General features: G+C 42.3%; 1 protein-coding gene across 4 annotated transcripts in view; it reads right to left on the minus strand.

Moving 5' to 3' along the window:
* Positions 1–517: 517 nt before the first annotated feature.
* Positions 518–24,661, minus strand: part of LOC114655172 (leucine-rich repeat-containing protein 72) — a 40,953-nt gene continuing 16,809 nt past the window's right edge. For 2 of the 4 annotated variants that reach the window (XM_051929944.1, XM_028806026.1), the window contains exons 2-5: positions 18,947–19,106; positions 9,892–10,074; positions 6,594–6,671; positions 518–741 (exon numbers count right to left, since the gene is read on the minus strand). In XM_051929944.1, coding sequence (XP_051785904.1) covers positions 600–741; positions 6,594–6,671; positions 9,892–10,074; positions 18,947–19,068 — 525 coding nt within the window. In that variant the 5' untranslated portion in view covers positions 19,069–19,106 and the 3' untranslated portion in view covers positions 518–599. Of the gene's footprint in view, positions 742–6,593; positions 6,672–9,891; positions 10,075–18,946; positions 19,110–24,661 lie in introns of all 4 variants that reach the window. The other 2 variants (XM_051929942.1, XM_051929943.1) reach the window with 1 other exon arrangement.

Raw genomic sequence — 24,661 nt, forward strand, 5'->3', positions numbered from 1 at the left:
TCTGTTGGAATGACACATGCAATGCATTTTATTTCTACAATTGCTTGTGATGTGCCATCTATTGGAATGACAGGTGCAGTGCATCTCTGTTATATGCCATTTGGTATGATATTTGTAAAAGCAGTGTTAATGTTTGTGATGCGCCATCTGTTGGAATGACAAATGCAATGCATTTTATTTCTATAATTGCTTGTGATGTGCCATCTATTGGAATGACAGGTGCAGTGCATCTCTGTTATATGCCATTTGGTATGATATTTGTAAAAGCAGTGTTAATGTTTGTGATGCCTCATCGGTTGGAATGACAAATGCAATGCATTTTATTTCTACAATTGGTTATGATGTGCCATCTATTGGAATGACAGATGCAATGCCTTTTATTACTGCAAATTCCATTTGGTATGGGATCTGTAAAAGCACTGCTAATATTTGTGATGTGCCATCTGTTGGAATGACAGAGACATAACAACTGGACCGACACACAGACACTTGTTCTTTTATTAAGGTGGATTGCTGGTATTTTTTTTAATAGAGTAATTCCAAATGGATGGTCCTGACAGAAGGGTACAGTAAATGTGCTGGGTGTCATGGTGATCGTCTCAGGTAGTTGTGCCTTTTCTTTTCTGGGACTTTACAGATTTATGATATCTGTATACTTTGGCTGCTTCCATGCGCTCATTTTCCAGTACTTTGTGGTCATCAAGGACTTGCAAACCTGGGATCTGGCTTATCACATATTGCCTGTAAGGTAAGGAAAACAATTCAGTCCAAGGATAATCTCCTGTCTCCAGTCAGGTGTACACAAACTTTTATAAAAGAGAGTTTATTTTTGTTTTTATAAATTTCTATTATATTTTCTTTGGGCACAGGGAGTGAAACCTGTAGAAATTCATTGAAGGATGTTGGCTCAGTACAGAAGTGAAAACGCCAGACTCGACAAAGTTTATGAATGGGTTTGAAGCGGGAAGTAAAAGTGTAACTGACAAAGCTCCATGAACATCTCGCGTACACACACTGACAGGGCGGGCGCCTTCACCAAAGAAGAGCGACACATTAAATTGTGCGCCATTAATACCAGCTATGGATCTGCACATGCCATAATGCATGATGACTTGGGATACTGTAAAGTTTTTGCACACAACGCAAACCTGAACAGCTTACTTGATCACAATTTGGTGAATTTCAGCAGGTTTCACTTCGTCTGCCCAAAGAAATCTCACTACACCGGTGCAACCCCCTAGAGGAGCGTCCATTGTTCATTTGACGTTGGCTTCAAGTAGACCAGGGGTGAGCATCGTCTGCCCTGGAGGGCCGCAGTGGCTGCAGGTTTTTGTTTCAGCCCAGTTGCTTAATTCGATCCCAACTCTTACCAATAACAGATCTTATTTAACTTCATGGCTTGCTTGTGTTTTCATTCTGCCATGTCAGGTCTTTCTTACATTGCAGATTTATTTCCTTTCCCAGGGCATCATCTAAATAATTTGAAGCCGGACACAGATGCATAATTCTCAGTCTTTCACTTTTTTTCCCTCTTCATTCTTCTTTTACATAAATCTGATGAATACACGTAGGCATCAATAAGGACGAGTCAGATGGAGAGCTGCTGGCTCCCTCTGTATCTTATTGTTAATGAAGAAGCCGTTAGAAATAACAAATGCAGCCGTGAAAGAGTGAAATAAGCAATTAAGGGTGCAGAACCTCAACAAGTGAGACAACTAAAATGAAGCAGAAAAATGGCGCTTGAGCCATAAGAGCTTCATCAGCAACAAGAAATTGGGTTGGAACAAAAACTGCGGCCCTCCAGGACTGACGTCACTCACCCCTGAACTTGACAAATGGTGGAGCGCTGCACTGTGCGTGTTCTTACTACCCATAAGCCATTGCAAAAAATATTCATTGCAGTTGCCTTTACTTTCTCATAGCCATCTCATACATTCTCAAACCAGTTTAGACCAGTTTAGTTCAGAGCTGATACGAGGCACAATGTGGGAAATGACCCTAAACAGGACACCTGGCACACACCAGTGCACAAACCCACACTGGGTACAGTTGACAGTCACCGCTTTACATAACCTGACAGCCTTTGGGTTAGTAAGAAGACAACTGGGGTATCCAGAGAAAAGCCCACTCAAGGGGGAACAACTAGAACATGAAAATGACTGAACACAGGCCATGACGCTAATCACTACACCACCATGCCACCTCAAGGCACATTGGGATATTTGGGTATTTTCTGCTCTCCACCCCCCAGATTATGCGCTTCATGGAGTTGCTTGGTGTGTTCTTTTGGTCTTCATTGTGTAGGTTAGCCCACCATACTGACTCACCATAAGTTGACCCTTTCATATTCAGGAGCATTTAGACGACAATCAAGTGAAACCCCAGACTGACCTAATCTTGCGATTTCTAAAACCAGTTGGCCGCACCACTGATGATTTCGGTTAGGTCAGATTAAAGGGGGTGAGTAATATTTTGGATCAATTATTTTATGTTTTATATTTGTAATTAGTTTAGACCACTTTGCAGAGATCTGTTTGCACTTCGACCTTCATCAGTCTTGTTCTGTTGATGACATCCATCCATCCATTTTCCAACCCGCGGAATCCTAACACAGGGTCACGGGGGTCTGCTGGAGCCAATCCCAGCCAACACAGGGCGTATGGCAGGAACCAATCCTGGGCAGGGCGCCAGCCCACCACAGGACACACACACACACACTAGGGACAATTTAGGATCACCAATCCACCTAACCTGCATGTCTTTGGACTGTGGGAGGAAACCCACGCAGACACGGGGAGAACATGCAAACTCCACGTAGAGAGGACCTGGGAAGCAAACCCAGGTCGAGTGTCAAACAAGCCAAACAGAATCCATTGGGATTAAATGTTGTATAATAATAAAATATGAATTCTTTTTTTTTAAGGCGCTGTGTCTCTACTGTGTGGCCACGTGAGAATCATGACTGGTGTCACGCAGGCTTGCTATTCAAGTTCTTCCCAGGTATGTGATACCACCCTGGGCTGAGAGAGGGCGCTGTCACCAACTGCCTTGTCACTTTCTTCCTCCCCAGTGCTGAGAAACTGCCCAATGAGGGCCACTGACTCCACCCCTTCCAGTCCCTGGGCATTAAATGGGCATCACCTGACACAGAGATGACCTGCGTGAAGGAGCTCCGCAATTATTTAGGCAGAGTGGTGGCTCTGAGGTTAGAGATCTGCACTGGCAATCGGAAGGTTGCTGGTTCGAATCCCCTAAATGCCAATATGGACTCTGCTCTGTTGGGCCCTTGAGCAGGGCCCTTAACCTGCAATTGCTGAGCGCTTTGAGTAGTGAGAAAAGCGCTATATAAATGCAAAGAAAGAATTATACACCCAGTGACGAAGCCTGATTAGTGGCAGCCACGCATCTTACATGGCGACTGTTTCGTTTTCATTTTCACGCCATCATGAGTTTGTTTTGTTTACAAGAACTGAGAGTAAGCAGTCAGGGCCGAATCGCCACCTTAAAATTCTTCTGTAGTTTGACCCATCTTTACCTCGGACGACTACACTTGTAACTTCAGAAAAGCGCTGATATAAATGCTGCAGGTGACTGTGGCTAAAGCTCCTTTGGGTTTGATTGTGCCGCTCTATTAAAAGAAAAGTATACTGTAACGGTTGTCACATATTGTTTTGTTTGTGTGCTTTTAACTGTTTCAGCCGCTTGCCCTTTAAAGGTGATGTCCAATGCAAGTAATGTCTGTGGGGTATCTCTTTAAGGGGAGTAGGGGTCCAAACAATGCCTGGGGGTCCTTGCCAAAATGAACTTGGGGTGTGACGTAAGGAAGAACCCTCTTTAAAAGGCGAGGAGGCACGTATTAAAAGGAAAAAGAAGAAGAAAAAAAAAAGGGAAGGAGGTCGAGAGAGTTTAAAGGAAGAGGAGAGGTGCGTTAAAGTCGATTTAAGGAAGGACCTGGGAAAGTGACTTGGTAAAGGAGTTAACGGTAAAAGCTCGTTAGGCTCCATGGTAATACCGATTGGACTCAACGAAAAGGAACCCTGGCTAATCGGTAATAATCTTGGAGTTCACGGCTTCACTTTACATTTGTGCTGCGGGCGACGGCCATTAAAGGACGCTAACGCCGAAACAACCGGGTGCTACGGATTCAGCTTGTGTCAAGGAAACGTTCGCCAGACCGGTGAGATTACTTCTAATTACCTTTTAATACAGTGTACGAGTCAGCGAAGTTTAACTGACTGGATTGCTGGATTTGTCACAGACTTCCCAGGCCGGGTGGATTAAGACTTTATCAACAAGACTGTAATATAAAAGGGACTGGGGATCACGGGTGGATTGGGTGAGCGGGTGTCTAATTTATATTTGTATATGTTTGTATATATGTGTATTTATGTGTATTTAGTCGGTTATGTTCTGTGAATTAGTGGGGGGTATCGATAAGTAGGTTATATTTGTTTCTCTTCCTGGGTTTTTCTTTTTCTGGGGTTTCTTGCTTTCTTTCTGGATTTCTTTTTGTATATTTATAGAAGGGGAAAAAAGGGGACTTATTAATTAGGATTTATTTGATTTATAAATATTCTTTTGTTTTTTAAAATACTTGTTGGGGTGATTTTTCTTTTTTTGTATACATTCTTAAAAAACAACTCCTTCTGGGGACTTAAAATAGGTGCTCAGGTTCTGTCGAGTTCCTTAAATAATATAATTACTTTTCCTAAGAATAGGAGTTTTTTTGTGTGTGGCGGGCTCCTTATCCATAGTAAGAGGGAGGCGCTACAATACCGTATATACTCGCATTTAAGTTCTCCCTCAGATAAGTTGGGGCTTGATTTTACCGTATAATGCCCGGTATTTTATTAAGTCGGTCGTATACGTCAAATGCGGAAAACTCACGCTATTGGTACAAGGGATTACGATATGCTAATGCCCACCTGAGAGATGTGGGTGTGGCGACGCGCTGTATCAGCGTGTGCTCATAACCCCTCTCTGTCTCTCTCTATTGTGCCTACGTGACCACACAGTAATACCCAAACTATTCTGAAGTGACATTTGCACTGATTTGTGTTTTTTGTATCTCACACCCTCATACACCTTTATCGTAAAAGCGTCCCTTATCTACGATGGAGCGTTCGATCAGAAGAAAATATGAAGCTGCTTTTAAATTAAAAGTCATTGAAGTGGCGAAAGAAATTGGTAACAGCACTGCAACAAAATTCAATGTGTCTGAGAAACTGATCTGAGATCGGAGGAAGCAAGAAGATGAAGAAAAAAAAACTGTAAGCGTCATAATTTTGAACGGGCGTATAAATCGGGGTCTGATTTCTATGATCGATTTTTAGGGTTTTCAGTATATGGTATACAAAATTTTGGTCTCCTTCTCTTCATGGCCCAGATATGCTGAAGTGCAACCTGAGCTGATCAAACCCAATTTCATAGAAGTTCAGAAGGGGAGGATTTGAAATTTTCATCATTTCATTTGAAGGTCTTGAGGGCAGCATAGGCCAAACCTTAATGGGCACCCAGTCCACGTCAGACAGCACAAAATGAAGTGAGCGGCTGAGATAAAATCCAAGTTAGCAAAAGAAAACAAAACATGTGCAATGCTCTTCTTTCAGGAGAAAACCTAAATAAGTGATAAATTTGAGGCAAAATGAGAATGGTTGTCTCAGACATGGTCTTTGTATGCTTCCTGGGACCGCATGTTTGATGAGGTGTGCATGATGACATCATCATGCAACGCTGTAACACTTTGAGATTATTAATCTAATACAGCGTTTCTCAACTTTTAAGTATTTGCGACCCGAGTTTTCATAACAGTTTTAATCGCGTCCCCCCTAACGTTTTTTTGAAAGGAGCCCAGTAATACCAATTTGTTCTTTTTTAATTAATGATATATCATAGATGCATATTTTATTATACCTACATAACTTTATTGACATTTATCTAACTCTATATTTATTTTTTTAGTATCAGAATGTAGTTTAAGTTAATTTGTTTTGGTTTCAATAGATGTATTTTTCATATTTTCGATTCTTGTTTTCTTTTTTACACATCTTCGCACCCCCCTTTTTGTTACTTCGCGTCCCCCTACGTGGGCCCACCCCACAGGTTGAGAACCACTGATCTAATATATCAACTGCTACTACTCATGGGGTTTTTAATCCATTGCATCCTCATCCCTGGAGCTTAGATCGTCATGTGTGTCATTACAAACCACCTAAGAACACAAAATTGTGGCGTCCATAACAGATCGGTGGCAGAACAATAACAATCAAAAAATATATCCCAAACAGCCAAATAAGAAACTCAAGACCGCATCTGCAGACCCTCCAGGGTCAATTTAAAGTCATCAATTAATGTGATATGCATATCTTTGGAAGGTGGGGGAAAACCTCGAGAAGAAGGAGAAAACCCAGGCAGACATGGAGGGGTATGTAATAATCCACACAGAATCACCCTACATAAACTTTACAACAGTTCGTCTACAGTTGAACACTTGTAGAAGTTTAAAATTACAAAATAAAAAAGAAGAAGCAGGCCACTGTTGAAAATTATTCTGAACAAAAAGCGATTTTTCTTTGTGAAGCTGGACTACTGACCTGTAATCTACATACTGCTTCAGCGTGCCGCCATTAAAATAGCTCGGTGCGGCTTCATTATTCATCATGCTGAGCATTCTGAAAAACAAATACATTTTAGTTATACTACTGGTCAAAAGTTTTACATTTCAGTTTTTATGAAAATGCATGCAGTTTAATTTCTTAATGTTTCATGAAATTAAGGCATAGAACAAATAAACAATGGCAAATTAAAAAATAAAGTCGAAGAATCATTAAGTGTTATTGAAACTGTGGTCACTCTTTTGATTCAGAATGCCAGACACTCTGGGCCTCCAGCGAAAGACCCCCAGACCACCACACTTCCTCCTCTATGCCGGACAGTTGGTACCACACGCTGATGGACCATCCTGTCACCAACTCAACGGTGTCCAAAAACGCACTGTGTGATGAACTGAAGATTTTAAACTTTGATTCTTTCTTCCAGTCTGCAGTAGTCCACAGCTGGTATTTCAAGGCCCGATTCTGTCCTTTAAGGAATGGCTTTCTCACTGCCACTCACCCTGTCAGACCTGCAGCACAAAGTCTCCTCTTCACAGTACAAACTGACATTTGCTTTTATCGACCTGCACTGTTAAGCTGTTGTGCTGTCAGGCGCCTGTGACCACACCAGCTGGTGACCCTCAGAAACGTGTCTTCTGATTGGCTTGTCACTTTGGCTCTGCCAGATCTCCTCCAATCAGAGTTCCTTCCACTTTCCAGTTGCCTTTGGATTGTGTCGGACGCCACTGGACTCGCTGACACTTTGATGTTTATTGCAGTTTTTCTAAAAGAAAGGCCTGCACATCTAAGGGTCTCATTTCATTTATCAATTGCCATTGTCTTGCCACTATCACTGGAATATTGTCCAAGTAGAACTTCAGAGAGCGCAGTAACTCAGTTTGTTCCAACTCTGCTTTAAGACAGACGAGAGTTTTTAAGTAATTCACACAAGTTGGGACACCTGTGCAAATTGCGTCAACTTGCAAGGCTTCATTTACTTTAATTGCTGCAGAACATCTGTAGGTTGTAACCTATTGGTTGTTCCCTCAAGAAGGCCCATTTGTAATATTCTGAAATTTCCTTTTTTCAGTTTTGCTAACCTAAACTTTACATTTAAACCTCTGGCAGTTTACTGCTTACCATTTCACCATTTTAGGTCATTCATTGCATTTCAACTAACTGAAGTGATATAAAACTTTTTGAACTGTGGTGTATATCACGCCTTTCTATGGGGAACATCATCTGAAAGGCCTTTACAAGTACCGAGTTACAGGCTGGGAAACAGGAGTTCTTTTCTTAGCTACAGTTGGTCAATCAGGGCTGAGGGAGAGAAGACACTTCCATTAGAGGAGCTACAGTGACAATCAAACCTGGGTGACGTCTGAAAGTGGTGGGCTGTAGTCCTGGGTACAAGTGCATTGCAACTGTCAACTATGGATTCTCAAAGGTTGTTAAGTGTAAGAATAGGCAAAAGGGAGCGATGGCAGAGTGCATTTGGTTAATAGATGATCCTTTATCTTTTCAGGAAAGCCTTTACCACAATGAAACAGGAGGCACTGTGAGAGAGTGAGCAGGCGTGTTTGATTTTCATAGTGCAGTACAACAGCGACAAAGAACTGAAATGAGCAGGTTTAAAAATGGATGGATGGATGGGCGGGCTATAGACATGGACAAATTTGTTGGTCCCCTTACAGCTCTTTGAAAAAGTGTTGTAGGCCTCCTGAAAAGGGATGACATGTGAGTAAAGTGAGTTGAGCAAAGCAAGCATGAAAAGAGATTGCTTACTCGACAGGGATATTCTAAAATGGCCTGAACACATTTGTTGGTATCCCTAGAAAAGATCCTCACTAATTGGATTTGAGTGATTTTTTTCAAACTAGCTGCTTTCTTGAATTTGTATCCCACATGTCTCCCAATCGTTCAATCGGTCATTCAGTCGATTTACATGGAGAATATTGTTTGGTGTCCTCATGTGTCCCACACTGGACATGGACCAGAGAAAGCAAAGGAGAAAGCTGTCTGCGGAGTTCAGAAATAAAATGATAGACAAGCATGTTAAGGGCAAAGGCTAGAAGACCATCATCTCCAAGCAGATTGATGCTCCTATGACAACAATTGCAAATATTATTAAGAAGTTGAAGCTCCTTGGGACTGTAGCCAACCTCCCTGGATGCAGCGACTCCAGAATGGGCAGATGGATAGTGCGAATGGTAGACAAAAAGCCAAAGACAACTTCCAAATTTCAAGGTCAAGGTCCATCGATGGTGCAATCAGACACTGGTCACTTTTTGAGTGACAGTCGGCACAATGGAAGAAGACCATGGAGGACTCCACTGTTGAAAGAAAAATGTAAAATAGCCAGACTGAAATTTGCTAAAGAAGCTACAGTACTTCTGTGAGAATGTCCTTTGGACAGATGAGACAACACTGGAGCTTCTTGGCAAATTACATCAGCTCTTTGTCCATAGACAAAAAGAAATGAAGCTTTGAAAGAACAGAACAGCAAACCAATTGTGAAACACGGAGGATGCTCGCTTATGTTCTGGAGCTGCTTTATTGTGTCTGACACGGGGCACCCTGAGTCAATGAAATCTCAAGACTATCAAGACATTCTGGAACGAAATGTACTGGCCAGTGTCAGAAAACTGTCTTAGTCGCAGGCCACAAGCCAAAACACACAGCTGAAAATACCCAAGAATGGCCAACAACAAAACATTGGACTGTTCTGACCGGCCTTCTATGACCCCTGATTTGAATCCCATCAAACATCTATGGAAAGAAGTGAAAAATGAAGTCCGGAGGAGACCCCCTTCAAACCTGACACAGCTGGAGCAGTTTGCTCAGGACGAGTGGGCCGAATGACCTGTGGACAGGTGCAGAGGTCTCATGGAGAGCTCCAGGAATCGCTGGTTTGCTGTGATTTCCAACTCTAAAGGTTGTGCAACAAAATGTCAGCTGATGGGTCCCACCATTTTTGTCCATGCCATGTTCATTTGAAATATTCTGTTGAATCAAAACTCTAAAGCAAAGTTCAATTTCTGTTAAATACGGAATAAGCAATGGTGGGTGCCAGTGACTTGTGTCAGTGTCAAGTTATTTCAGAGACAATTGTGGGTTCTTGTTTTTTGTGGAGAGGTACCAACAAATGTGTCCACATCTACTATATTTTGTTATCAACGTTATGAATGAATAATCAAAATTATGCATCTGGAGTTCTTGCAGAGCTGGTGGGACAAATTTTATTTTGCCATTCCCACATTTCCCAGCTGCAGGATCACCACCACCTGGCTTTGTTTACCTGATGTTTGGGAATTTTTTCTTGACCTCTTCCACAAATATTGGCAGGTTTCGTATGCGATTCTTGTTGATGTACACTGTGGTCATGCTTGGCATATATGGAAACTTTACATGAGATGTGAAGATGTTGCAGTCCAGAATGAGGGTGCTGAGTTTATCCAGAGACCCCAGCAAAGATGGGCTTCTTGGCAAATTATGTTAAGTACTATTAGCACCTCCGAAGAATTGCAGTTTACGTGGTCCTCTTGAACCCAACTATTCTTATATTTTGACTTTTGTAATCGTTTCTCCAGCTCACTAATTTGGATATAAAAAGGTCAATGATTTTTCCAACATGGATTCAGAAATATTCATTAAAGATGTGCTAAATAATTCTAGTAAGATATTCATAAATCCATTTGTTACCTGTAGACCACAAGTAAGAGCTTGATACAGTACAAGTTACCTGAAGCAGTGAAAAAACAAACATTATGTGCAAAAATTAATTCAATTGGAGTTCAGTTCTTTTCAAGGAAATTTACTGCAACTCTGAAGGTTGGGCAAAAGAAAAAACAAAGCATTTTATTAAACACTAAATTACATTGTCTGTCCAAGGGTGGTAATAGAATAGAATATTTGATCTCTCTCTTCCCTTATGTGTACCCTCCGCGTTCCTCCTGTGCCTTTCTTTGGTATCCTTGTGTGTCTCAACCTCTCTTGTCCAGCACTTTCTCTCTCGATTGCGATCCCGTAAAGCCTGCTCCTCCGATTCTAACAGTGCCTTGCTTGCTTCCCACCTGCTTTTTGACCACTGCCTACCAATGGTAGATGTGCCCCCCATTACCCACTGTGAAAACATCATTTGTATTGAAGGCAACTCTCAGTGTTCCTCAGATGTCTTTCCTTGGCAGTACTATTTTATTATATAATATATTAGAAAAATTTGGACAAGAACAGTCTATTCACCCCAGCAAAGCTCAACAATCACACCCAAAAAATTCCTCCAAAATCACTTTTAATAATTAAATTACTGGTTAGTATTGTTGCCTTGCGGATCCAATGTTCTTAGTCCAAATCATGTGTCTGATCTCCATCTTTGTGGAGTTTGCACATTCTCTTTGTGTTTATGTGGGCTTTACTTTTGGTAGTCCAGTTTTAAAAATGAAAATAATAATAAAATTTATATGAAGTGTTTTCTCAAACTGAGGGTAACTTTACAAAAAATGAATTAACAAATAGGTACACAGACAAAATATTTCAGGTGACATAATCCAAATAAAGAGAATAACTAATATATATATACAGTGCATCCGGAAAGTATTCACAGCGCATCACTTTTTCCACATTTTGTTATGTTACAGCCTTATTCCAAAATGGATTAAATTCATTTTTTTCCTCAGAATTCTACACACAACACCCCATAATGACAACGTGAAAAAAGTTTACTTGAGGTTTTTGCAAATTTATTAAAAATAAAAAAATTGAGAAAGCACATGTACATAAGTACTCACAGCCTTTGCCATGAAGCTCAAAATTGAGCTCAGGTGCATTCTGTTTCCCCTGATCATCCTTGAGATGTTTCTGCAGTTTCATTGGAGTCCACCTGTGGTAAATTCAGTTGACTGGACATGATTTGGAAAGGCACACACCTGTCTATATAAGGTCCCACAGTTGACAGTTCATGTCAGAGCACAAACCAAGCATGAAGTTAAAGGAATTGTCTGTAGACCTCCGAGACAGGATTGTCTCGAGGAACAAATCTGGGGAAGGTTACAGAAACATTTCTGCTGCTTTGAAGGTCCCAATGAGCACAGTGGCCTCCATCATCCATAAGTGGGAGAAGTTCAAAACCACCAGGACTCCTCCAAGAGCTGGCCGGCCATCTAAACTGAGCTATCAGGGGAGAAGGGCCTTAGTCAGGGAGGTGACCAAGAACCCGATGGTCACTCTGTCAGAGCTCCAGAGGTCCTCTGTGGAGAGAGGAGAACCTTCCAGAAGGACAACCATCTCTGCAGCAATCCCCCAATCAGGCCTGTATGGTAGAGTGGCCAGACGGAAGCCATTCCTTAGTAAAAGGCACATGGCAGCCCGCCTGGAGTTTGCCAAAAGGCACCTGAAGGACTCTCAGACCATGAGAAAGAAAATTCTCTGGTCTGATGAGACAAAGATTGAACTCTTTGGTGTGAATGCCAGGCGTCACGTTTGGAGGAAACCTGGCACCACTCATCACCAGGCCAATACCATCCCTACAGTGAAGCATGGTGGTGGCAGCATCATGCTGTGGGGATGTTTTTCAGCAGCAGGAACTGGGAGACTAGTCAGGATAAAGGGAAAGATGACTGCAGCAATGTACAGAGACATCCTGGATGAAAACCTGCTCCAGAGTGTTCTTGACCTCAGACTGGGGCGATGGTTCATCTTTCAGCAGGACAACGACCCTAAGCACACAGCCAAGATATCAACGGGGTGGCTTCAGGACCACTCTGTGAATGTCCTTGAGTGGCCCAGCCAGAGCCCAGACTTGAATCCGATTGAACATCTCTGGAGAGATCTTAAAATGGCTGTGCACTGACGCTTCCCATCCAACCTGATGGAGCTTGAGAGGTGCTGCGAAGAGGAATGGGCAAAACTGGCCAAGGATAGGTGTGCCAAGCTTGTGGCATCATATTCAAAAAGACTTGAGGCTGTTATTGCTGCCAAAGGTGCATCGACAAAGTATTGAGCAAAGGCTGTGAATACTTATGGACATGGGATTTCTCAGTTTTTTTTTATTTTTAATAAATTTGCAAAAACCTCAAGTAAACTTTTTTCACGTTGTCATTATGGGGTGTTGTGTGCAGAATTCTAAGGAAAAAAATGAATTTAATCCATTTTGGAATAAGGCTGTAACATAACAAAATGTGGAAAAAGTGATGCGCTGTGAATACTTTCTGGATGCACTGTATGATTGGGGGGGGTTACAGGTCGTAACGTTTTATTTATTATGAACATGTTCTAATTAAGTTTGCGTATGCTGGGTTTATGTCCAAATGTCTGTTAATGGTGTTTTTGTCTGATAGCCAAGATTCAGCCAGTTACTTGGGGATCACCTTCCTGACTCAGCTGAGATAAGCAGTACCACAATGGGACAAGAGGGGTCTCTCATGCTAATGGTTTCTCCCTTTCCAATGGCAGCCTAAAGAAACCACCAAGAGAGGGCAACTGACCCAATCTCAACTGACCCAGTGCACAGAGCTGGCCAGTCCGGACACTTAAAAAACAAAAAAGCAACAGTCTCCAGAGGTTGTCTGCTGTTTCTGGACCTGAACCTCGCCTGGAGTAAGTTCCTATGAGAAACCCGACCCTTCATAAGAAGACCACTCTTTTGTTGAACTGTCATTTTCTGTTAATAGTGCTATTGACCACAGTTTTTGTTTATTACTTTGTATCATGAAATGGGCACACCCATGTGGTGACCCAAAAAAAAAATATATGTATATATATCCATCCATCCATTATCCAACCCTCTATATCCTAACTACAGGGTCATGGGGTTTGCTGGAGCCAATCCCAGCCAGCACAGAGCACAAGGAAGGAAACAAACCCCGGGCAGAGCGCCAGCCCACTGCAGGACACACACCCACCCACCAGGGACGATTTAGGATTGCCAATGCACCTAACCTGCATGTCTTTGGACCTTGCTGGCTCCAGCCCCTGTGATGTCACGTCCGGGCTAGAGCCTATGGCTGAAGACCCTTGTGAGCCCGACCCCTTTGATCTCATTTTTACGACTTTGCAGCCATGATACCAATTATATGGGTCGCTACCCCAAACCTTGCTATGGCTCTGTGTGGAGTTTGTAACACTGGCGTAGCCGGCAGGATCTTCTTTCATAGGCTCGGTCCCGGAAGTGACGTCAAGAGGACCAGGTGGAATCTCCTGTGACTGGTCTGCAGGAAAGGGAGAAAAAGAGTCAGTGCACTCTGTCACATCCTGGTTTGAATTGGAATTGCCCTTACTCAAGCCCTTTAGCTGCCTCCCATGCGCATGTGTGTGACAGTATATATATATATATAATAATATATATATATGAAATATACTGTATATACATACAGTTTATATTTATTAAATAGATATACAGAGTTAGATTTTAGTAAAAGGACTGTACTATTGGGTGAATACTGTAGATATTATTTCAGGTTGGACTTGAAACAGGGAAGGCTTGTGCAGTTGCGGAGATACTGAAGAAGTGCGTTCCACAGTTTGGGAGCAGCCACATAAAATGACCAGACTCCAACCTCTAATAATTCGATGGAACCCTTTCAGTCTGGTTTCAGGGCGTGGCACAGCTGTGAAACTGCTCTGCTACGGGTAACCAATGATTTGCTTATGGCAGCAGACTCTGGACAAACCAGCTTATTATTTGTTAGACCTCAGTGCAGCATTTGACACTCAAGTCAGACATGACATCCTACTTTCCAGAATGGAGAACATGCTGGGTATCTCTGGCACTGCCCTCCAGTGGTTCAAGTCCTATCTGACTGATAGGCAAGAGTTTGTTAGTCTTGGCAACAGCAGATCTAGCTCAGCGCCAGTCACACAAGGAGTCCCTCAAGGCTCTGTCCTCGGTCCTCTGCTTTTCTGTATTTACATGCTTCCCCTTGGCCGTATTATCCGTAGCTATGGACTGGGTTATCATTTTCATGCAGATGATACTCAACTCTACTTCAATGTTAAAAGTGGAACTTCATCAGAGCTTTCTCAGCTCGCAACCTGCCTTAGTGAAATTAAAACCTGGATGGAGCAGAACTCTTTAAAATTAAATTGCAATAAAACTGAACTCCTGCAAATTGAGACTAAAATGCAACTTAATAAAATGAGCTCCTTCCCAGTCTGTCTTGGCGGTGATCTCATCAGACCTGCCTCTACTGTAAAAAATCTTGGTGTCATTTTTGATTCCTCCCTTACTTATTCCGCCCACATAAATCACAATAAGAAACTTTCTTACTTTCACCTCTGTAACATATCCCGTGTTCGCTCCTTCCTCTCCTTCTCTAATGCTGAGAAACTCATCCATGCTTTTATCACATCCCGCATCAATTATTGTAATTCCCTACTGGCAGGTGCCCCTTCTAATCTTATATCACAGCTCCAGCTTATTCAAAACTCCACTGCAAGAGTCTTTACTCGAACCAGCAGCAGCGAGCACATCACACCCATCCTGCTCCGTCTTCACTGGCTCCCTGTGTCCTACAGAATCGAATATAAAATCCTACTAATAATCTACAAAGCCTTAAATAACCTCGGGCCAAACTACATCAGTGACCTCCATCACTATGTGCCTGCCCACCCACGAATGACCTACCGAAATTAAACAGGTCAGCTGACTCCACAAATTCTTTTAAAACACAACTCAAAACTCATCTGTTCAGGAAGGCTGTTAGCTCTACTTGACTTCATTACCCTTCTCTTAGTTTACTTCTCTGTCAAGATGCTCATGTAACCTGTGTGTGTGTGCGAGACCATCAATTATGTTGTCTGTTTGTTTTTTTTTTCAGAATTCACTGTCTTAATCTTCTTTATTTATTTATCTGGTTTGTACAATGTTATATACTGTATATGCTGCCGTTCTTTACTATATTCTGTAAGTGCCTTGAGCATGGGAAAGGCGCTATATAAATAAAATGTATTATTATTATTATTATTATTATTCTTATTAAATGCTGCGCAAGGATGAAGAAGAGCAGAAAGGCAAGAATAGTGTTTTGAGTGTTTGTCTGAGGAGTTTAAGTTACACATAAATGAGTACAGGATGTCAGTGAGAGATTTCACAGGGAGACCAGTGTGTACTGCGTTACAGTTATAGTCCAGCTGTGAGGCAATGAAGGCATGAATTAAGAGCTGTGCCTCATGGAAAGTTAATGAAGAGCAGATACACTGTGAAAGAACACGACTTTATATTCACATGACTAGGCTGAAGTGACTGATGTCCCATTTTTTACTTTAATGTGACACAAATTGGATGTTTTCAGGGCTGTATGGACAACAGAAGTCTGATCTTTTCAAATTAAATTCATATGCTGTCCTAAATCATGGCCATGTAACTTGAAAGAGAACAGTCAGTTTGGAATTCATGTGTTTTTTTTTTTTTTGTTTTTGCCTATTCGTGTGTGCTGAGTGCTGTTGTCATCAGACACCACCAGCAGTGCAGCAAAACAATAATAGAGGAGAGCCACAGCGGTGACAACAGTGACAGTCCCGCCATTGCCAACTCCTTTCTCGTACCCACACATCTCCTGGTACAGCAGTGCCTATCTGCAAAAACAGGAAAAGCTTGTCTGGCATTTTGTCACCCTCTCGACCTCCTCATCTAGAGCTGATGATGTGTTTGCCATCCTCCGGAGAAAAAGGGGATGCATATACTAACTACTAGCATGCTCATTTTGGCAGTTTTAATACCAAGAGTTTCCATTTTTGCCATTTTTAGTTGTTGGTGATGCAAGTTACTTGTGCACAAAGGTATCAAAGTGAGCATGTGTGCCATTTCAGAGGACAGCTGTGTCAACATTACAGATAGATATCCAGGTCACTTAGACGTATGAATGTGAAACCTCAACACGGGCGAAATGGATCTGAGCAAAAAAATCAGAATTGAGCAATGAGGCTGATAATGTGAATGTGTCTGGAAAGGAGGCACCAAGAAGACACCAAGATTATGAACTGTACCAGAGGTTTAGCTGCTGTATCTCAAAGACGTGCATATTAAGTTATTTGACTACTCTGAATTGGCATGTGTGTGTGTGTGTGCCCAATGCAATCAGGACAGTCTCATGTACCACAATGGGACTGAATTGGATCAGGTGACTTTGAGAATGTAATGTCATGTTGTTTCACAGTGAAGGTGCACCTGTCTGTCTAGCAGCTACACAGGCACATGGGGGACATCCAGGCAACAGAGAACCACGTTAGCCCAACACATATTGGTGCAAGAGCTCAAGGGCCATTTAGGTGCTACCAAGGGGAAGGGGACCAGTGACCCCAGAACATTGAAGAGTGAGTTGAGACTTGGTCAGAAGGATTAACTCTGAAAAGACAAAGAGAATATCAGACATTAGGACATAAGTCCTCCTGGCCTGATGGGGGCAGCATGTGTAAACTAGCCAGAGAAGCTGGAGTTCATGCAGGACTAGTGTCAAAGAAGACCAGCCAACTTGGACCAACAACAAAAAAAGCTTGGTTAAAGAAATGGATTGGGACAGAAACTGAGTGACAAGTTCAAGGTTTAAAAGGAGAAAAAATAATATAAAAATTGGAATATTACATTAAAGATTAAAATTTAGTGAAAAAATGAAAGGACATGGAAATGTAAGTGTTAGCCAAGCTTTGAGTCATTTCTATCAGGTTGTTGATTTGACAGCCTACATGAAACACAGGAGTGTGTAAAGAGAAGAGTTGTTCTTTGAAGCTCCTCTTCCTTGCTTGGTGTGTATTATGAAAGTAAGAAGGTTTTAGTCAATTTCTTTACGTGGACGTGCTTTGTAAAAAAATTAATGAACAGGCGTTAAATGTTTTGCTGAATTTAAGAACAATAAAATAATAAACAGAAAAATTTAATCCAAAAGTAAAAATGCATTTATTATATAGAGCAGGGGTAGACAACGTCGGTCCTGGAGTGCCACAGTATGTGCAGGTTTTTGTTCCAACCCAGTTCCTTAACGAGAACTCAATTATTGCTGATGAAGCACATATTGCTTAAGTGACATTTTAATGCTTCATTTTAGTGGTCTCGCTTGTTAAGGTTCTCCAACCTTAATTGCTTATTTCAATCTTAAACTGCTGCATTCAGTGTTTTAATTGCTCCTTATTAGCAATAAGATGTAAAAGACAAAGCAGCCAGCAGTTCTCCAGCTAGCTTTTTTCCAATTACATCTGTGTGTGTTCATCATGCACGGTTTGATTTAATAAAACACTTAATGGAAAAATGTGACAGACTGAAAATGATCTGTTTTAGGCTTCAAATCATTTGGATGATATCCTTGGAAAGGAAAAAAATCTACGATATAAAAGCCTTACATTGCACAGCCTAACAAGCCATAAAATTAAATAAGGTCTGAGATTGGCAATGATTGGTTTCTAATTAAGCAATTGGGTTGGAATGAAAACCTGTAGCCACTGCGGCTCACCAGGACCGACATTGCCTACCCCTGTTTTACATCTTATTGCTAATAAGGAGCAATTAAAACACTGAATGCAGCAGTTTAAGATTGAAATAAGCAATTAAGGTTGGAGAACCTTAACAAGCAAGACCACTAAAATGAAGCATTAAAATGTCACTTAAGCAATATGTGCTTCATCAGCAATAATTGAGTTCTCGTTAAGGAACTGGGTTGGAACAAAAACCTGCACATACTGTGGCACTCCAGGACCGACGTTGCCTACCCCTGATATAGAGTATACTGTGTAATTGGCAGTGGTGTTTATGGTAGAAGTGGGGCCGCTTGAGCGAGAAAGGATAGAACCATCTTGAGAAGCCAGCCAAAAATGGAGCTCAAGGTGTGTGTGTGTGTGTGTGTGTGTGTGAGAGCGAGAGAGAGAGAGAGACATAATTAAGCTCTTAAGGAGCAACACTTTGAGCCCCACTCCTAGGCCCAAATCTATAGGCCTGGGTAAATGGCCACCACCAAGTGCCAATAAGCTTCATGGCTTGAATTGGCTCACATAGTTAGAGAAAGTGAGTGCAGATGGAGTTGTGTCTGACCTTAAGTGAAGTGTGTGAGGTGGAGTTGGAGGAGTGAATGTGCAGGCAGCGAACGTGGCAAAGGAAAGATCATTGGGCCAATGGAGGCAGTGGTGTTTAATAGCAGCCAAGGAAGGAGATGGCCTCCAGAAAACCAGACATGAGGGAGCGAGGGAGAGACACTCAGGTTCACAAATTCTAAGGCTGATGACAAAAACTTTGCTGAATAATGTCATAAAAAGTCACATACTGTACTTAAGATCTATCAACATATTATTTTGTTATAGAGTACAACCGGCAATGGACAGTACATAAGATTCATGATTATAATGACGACTATTCAAGCAATTTCAAAGGATACTCCTGCAGGCTGTTGTTACTCAGGTCCAGTACTTCCAGGGTGTCTCTGTGTAGGAGAATGCTGGTGTATGGGATCTCCTCAAGGTTCTGGTAGGCGAAGGAAAGGCTTTGCATGCCTAACATGTAGGGAATCCAGACAGGAGTAGGCAAAAGTGCTTAAGCTGCTTAAAAAAAAACAACAAATATGCAGTAAACCGAAGGTGTCGAACTCCGGTCCTCGAGGGCCGCAGTGGCTGCATGTTTTTATTCTAACCATCTTCTTCATAAGTGAGCCGTTTTTACTGCTAATTAACTTCTTTTGCTTTAGTTTTAATTAACTTGACTCAGGCCCCTTAATTGTCTCTTTTTCCTTAATTAGTAGCCAAACAACAACGATACATCAAACAAGCCACCATATGACAGAAAAAACAGAAAAAATCAACAGATTTAGAAATGTCTGCTGTGGCAGAATGAGAGCAGCAACAAGCCGTTGAATTAAATAACGGGTTTAATTAACAGCAAGAATCAGCTTCTCATTAAGAGACTGGTTGGAGTGAAATTGGTTGGAGTTTGAAATCCCTGTTTAGCTCGTCATCTGTTAGCTCGTTTCACGTCTCATTTCTGTTTGGCTGCCATTTAATGAAGAAACAAATCAATTCAGAGGACTGAATCCTTACAAACAGGGCTATTGAAATGAAGGGAAAAGGAATTAATTAGCAGTGAAGACTACTCACTGATTAGGAAAAGGGTCAGAATGAAAACCTGTAGCCACTGCGGCCCTCCAGGCCCGGAGTTTGACACCCCTGCAGTAAAGTATTCGTTATTATTACATGTCCTCTATCTTGCATACACAATCTTCACGTACAAAACTATTACTATTAAGACTTCCTCTCCACAGGAAACGATACATTTTTTTTTCCCTCAAACATTTTGCTTTCAGCTTCAATCTAAATACAAACCGAACTTTAGATTGACTGTGCCATATGGGAATTTGGACAAACGTGAAGTGCACTTTTATTGTGTTTAGTGTGTTTAATCGCTTAATGATGGTGACACATTGCATTAGTCTGAGTTAAAAATGCTTTGTGGTTGATTTTCATTTGCACTCAACATCTGCTGCTTCTCACTTCATTGTCCAACAATAGTTGACCAGCATTGATGGATTCCACTTTCCCTGATCCTGCTTTTCCATCAATGCAAAGGACAGGTGAAATCTTTCATTATCATCGCTGACTGACTAGAGGGGTGTGAATGTAGAAAATGAATCTTCATGGACGTGTTGCACTTCATGGTTTTGTGTGCTTGAAGCATGGTGTCAACCAGCTGGATGTAGTTTAGTGCTCTTTAGTTACCAAGAAAATTGTCAACAACAAACATCCTTTAATGTCCTCCATACGATTTCCTCCAGCCCCACTAGCACATCTTGAAACTGCATGCCGTTGATAACGTGTCTGATTTGTGGACCAACAAAAATGCCTTCCTTAATTTTGGCATCAGTTATTAATGGAAACATCGGTCTCCGATTTCAAAATCCTTCGCCTTCCTTGTTCATAGCTTCCATTAAACTTTTCATCTGTCCAAGTTTTATTTGAAGAGGAGGCAAAAAATATATCTTTTTGTGGTCGACGAGTGGTTTATGTTCCACACTTCTCTGCTCTCAAACCAAATGCTTATGAAGTGGCCAGTTCTTCCACATTGTGGCCTGCAGGGGGTAAACCAGCTTCCCAAACCCAACACAGATTGACACGAGGCACAAGTCCAGCACAACACAGGCTTTTTAGTCAGCTGTGGGAAACTCTTCCCAAACATTTCCTAGGAATCAAAGCACAATAGACAAGCGCAATAATCAGTAGCACACAGCAACTCTTTCCCACTAATGTGCAGCATCCACCTGAATGTTGCAATGGCAGCCATTTTTGCGCCAGTACGCTCACCACACACTAGCTGTTAGGTGTTGAAGTGGTGCAAGAGATAGGCAATTAGAGACAGCGGATGATTAGGGGGGCAGAATGATTAGGCCATGGAGGGCAGTCGATGTCCTGGGATCTTTGATAACCGGAGAGTCAGGACCTTGGTTTTATGTCTCATCTGAAAGATGGCACCATTTTTACAGCACAGTGTCCTGTCACTGCACTGCGGCATTGGGATCCACACACAGACCACAGGGTAGATGCCCTAGTGCTGGAATTACTTCCGGCTCCAGGATAAAAGAACCTGCTCGACCTCATCCAGGCGAGATGGAGTCAAGGTATGGAGGATGGAGTAACAGAAGAAAGAAAGAGAAGGAGATTTGTGTTGTGTTTATGCCATGCACAGTTGAAGATTTTGGAAAGGTACTTGTGAAAATTAACCTTTTTATTATACTGGGACTTGTGTCTGAGCAAATGTGTTGGGGGTTTAGAGTGCTGCAATGCCCCCTAGTGGTCACAGCTGTTAGTGTAAGTGTCAGCTTGTACTACACCTGCTGATGTAAACTGCCTAAAATTCATCTAAAGGAAGACACTGTGATAAAATCAAATGGAGAATTGACAATAAGAGTTTCTTCACTTTTTCATTCTGATCTTCAGAGGACAAAGCGTTAGACAAAGTGACAGGCATGACAATAAAGAACCTATGTAAACGTAAAAATAAATATGAATATGGCGATTTCTTGTACTATTTATTCCTCCTTGCTTGAAGTGGAACCAGATTGCTAGTAGTACTATCTTTATGGTGATATGGTGATACACTAGTATTCAATATAAGAGTGGGTTGGGGACCCCTGTGTAACTTTAAACATGCACCGATACGCTAAGAAACTGTAAAGATAGTACTCAATGGAGAAACTGGAAGAGGTGCTGGCACTGTGTTTTGGTGACTATCGGCTGTAAAGGACAGCCGGGTTCCATGCCCGGCAGGGACGCCTCTGCTGCATCTGTTCCGGGGGTGCCACCACGGGCAGCTCAATACCTCCCCCGGGACGCTTGGTGGCAGCCTCCCTGACGGATGATGATTCCCCAGCCTGGCGCATGGCTCCATGGGACATGGAGTCCTCCACAGCCTGGTTGGGGGCTTGGATGGCCGCCAGGGGGAGAATGCATGGAGTCCGCAGCCTGGCTGGTCATATCTTCAGCCCCACCCGGAAGGGCAATTAGGACCAGGTGGCCAAGCACCTGGAACGCTTCTAGGTGGGGTATAAAAAGGGCCAGCCACCATCACTCGAGAGCCAGAGTCGGGAGGAGGAGGACTAAGCCGGAGGAGGAGTGGTGGTGCTGCTGAGGTGGAGAGAAGAAGTGTGGTTTGTAGTGCTATACTGAAGTGCTTTTGGGACTGTGTTGGGCCTGTGGGACACGGGGAAGACGTGCCCCACGGCTGAAGAAGAATAAAAACTGTTTTAATTAAGTACGTGCCTCTGCCTGAGTCTGTGCCGGGTCGGGTGCTATATAGCGCTCATATTACACGGCCCACTCTGAGCATTGATTTTCCTGTTTGTAAAGATTTTGTCTGTGGGACATGAACTCAGCCTGAAGGGGAGGACTATTTGTTTCGAAATGCAGCAGCCTAGTCTATGTGATGGGACAGTTTTGGACTTTTTGATTTGGATTTCATGAGGTAGATGTTTTTTTACTTACACTACAATTAAAGATTCTTGATTAGTCGTAGTTTGTTGCAGTCCTTTCCAAGGCTGACCTCATTGCCCTTTATAGTCTTTATTATGTAGACCTTAACAGAATGCCCGTATTCACATACTCTTACCACCCTGTCAGGACTGACTGCCGTTGTAGTTCAGCACTTCTGCCTTTCTTTTTACATACTATAACCCCAACCAACAAGATGGAGTAATAGAACAAGCAGGAGAGAAAGTTACACAATTCTTCACAATGTATTATAGATAATATGCCTAAGCAAGCAGAGTACAAATGTGCAGGGCCATCTTACCAGCATCATAGGCCCCCAAACAAAATAGTGTGCTGGGGCCCCTGTTTTGACAGCAAAAGAGAAACATCCATAGGCATCAGAAACATTATGGGCCTCCCATGCCCCAGGGACCCTTAGCCAGTACTCATTGTGCCCATAGGTTAAGACAGCCCTGCAAATGACACCAAAATAATAATAATAATACCTCCTGGGTAATAATCAGTTCATCTTGCTTAAGCTACCAGGTGGCTTTCTGCTTTCTGTATGTTGCTTGGCCTCTGGTTTAACATGGTCCAACACGGCCCAGTCTGAATATGGCAGCCAAGAGAGAGATGGGGACTCTCTTTATTATCTTGTCTTTATGTACGTCCTGCTTCCCTGGTGTGCCTCCCAGGCCTGTGGGATAACCCGACTCTCCGGGTCCTTCCAAGTCCTGTTTCAGCCCACCTCAGCCCTATTCCATCCCCAGCCAGACTTTCCCTTCATCTTAACTACTGGCACTCCCCCCGGCGAACTGACCGGTCAATTCCTTCTTTGAAATTTCTGCATTCAGAAAGTCTTGTTTTGATAAACAGACTGGATAGAAAATTAAAATAAAAGTAAAAAGACAATTAAACAAAGACAATCTACAAAATATTTATCATGGCAGGTATTACCATGGTGGCGCAGTGGGTAGCGCTGCTGACTCGCAGTTAGGAGACCTGGGTTCGCTTCCCGGGTCCTCCCTGCATGGAGTTTGCATGTTCTCTCCGTGTCTGCGTGGGTTTCCTCCCAAAGTCCAAAGACATGCAGGTTAGGTGAACTGGTGATTCTAAATTGTCCCTAGTGTGTGTGTGGGTGTGTGTGTGCCCTGCAGTGGGCTGGCGCCCTGCCCGGGGTTTGTTTCCTGCCTTGGGCCCTGTGTTGGCTGGGATTGGCTCCAGCAGACCCCCGTGACCCTGTAGTTAGGATATAGTGAGCTCTGGATGATGGATATTACCATTTTTCTGTCCACTGCAAGTCATTAGGATTTTGTTTCTTATTTTTTAATATTTTTTTCTTGATGTTAAGAATCATGAAGATCTCTTTTTGGAGATTTTGAAGATCAAGGAACCTCAAGGTCACATTTGTTTTTGTACCTGATGTGTTTTTCTTTATGTTAAAAACATAAATTCTGAGAAATTAATTCATGCATTTATTTCTAGTCAAATTGACTACTGCAATGCAGTGTTCACTGGATGTTCAAATTGTTCTTTAAACATCTTCCAGTTAATCCAAAATACTGCTGCAAGAATTATTACAAGAACAAGAAAATACAAACACATAACTCCAGTTCTTAAATCCTTACACTGGTTCCCGGTTAACTTCAGAGTAGATTTCAAAATCCTCCTTTTAACATATAAAGCCTTAAATGGCCAAAGTCCGGCTTACTTATCTGAACTTATCATGACTTACAAACCTGAGCACACATTAAGATCTCAAGATGCCAGTCTGCTTAGGATTCCAAGGATTAATAAAATAACAATGGGAGGTCGAGCTTTTAGTTACAGGGCCCCTAAACTGTGGAATGGTCTGCCTGCTACTATAGGAGATGCCCCTTCTGTCTCAGCTCTCAAGTCCTGGCTGAAGACTCACTACTTCAGTTTAGTGTACCCTGACTAGAGCTGCTGATTAACTGTACAGACTGCATCTCTGTTGTTATTCATTAGCACTAAAACATAAGTAATATGTTACTAACCCTGACCTATTCTGTTTCACTTCTCAGTACTCAAATGTGGCACTTGGTGTCACTGCCCACCTACCAAGTTGTTTTGCCTGCCTAAGGAAAAGTCATCTCTGATGGAGGATCGCAGGAATCATT

The sequence above is a fragment of the Erpetoichthys calabaricus genome, chromosome 7 (assembly GCF_900747795.2).
Source record: "Erpetoichthys calabaricus chromosome 7, fErpCal1.3, whole genome shotgun sequence".
NCBI lineage: Eukaryota > Metazoa > Chordata > Cladistia > Polypteriformes > Polypteridae > Erpetoichthys > Erpetoichthys calabaricus.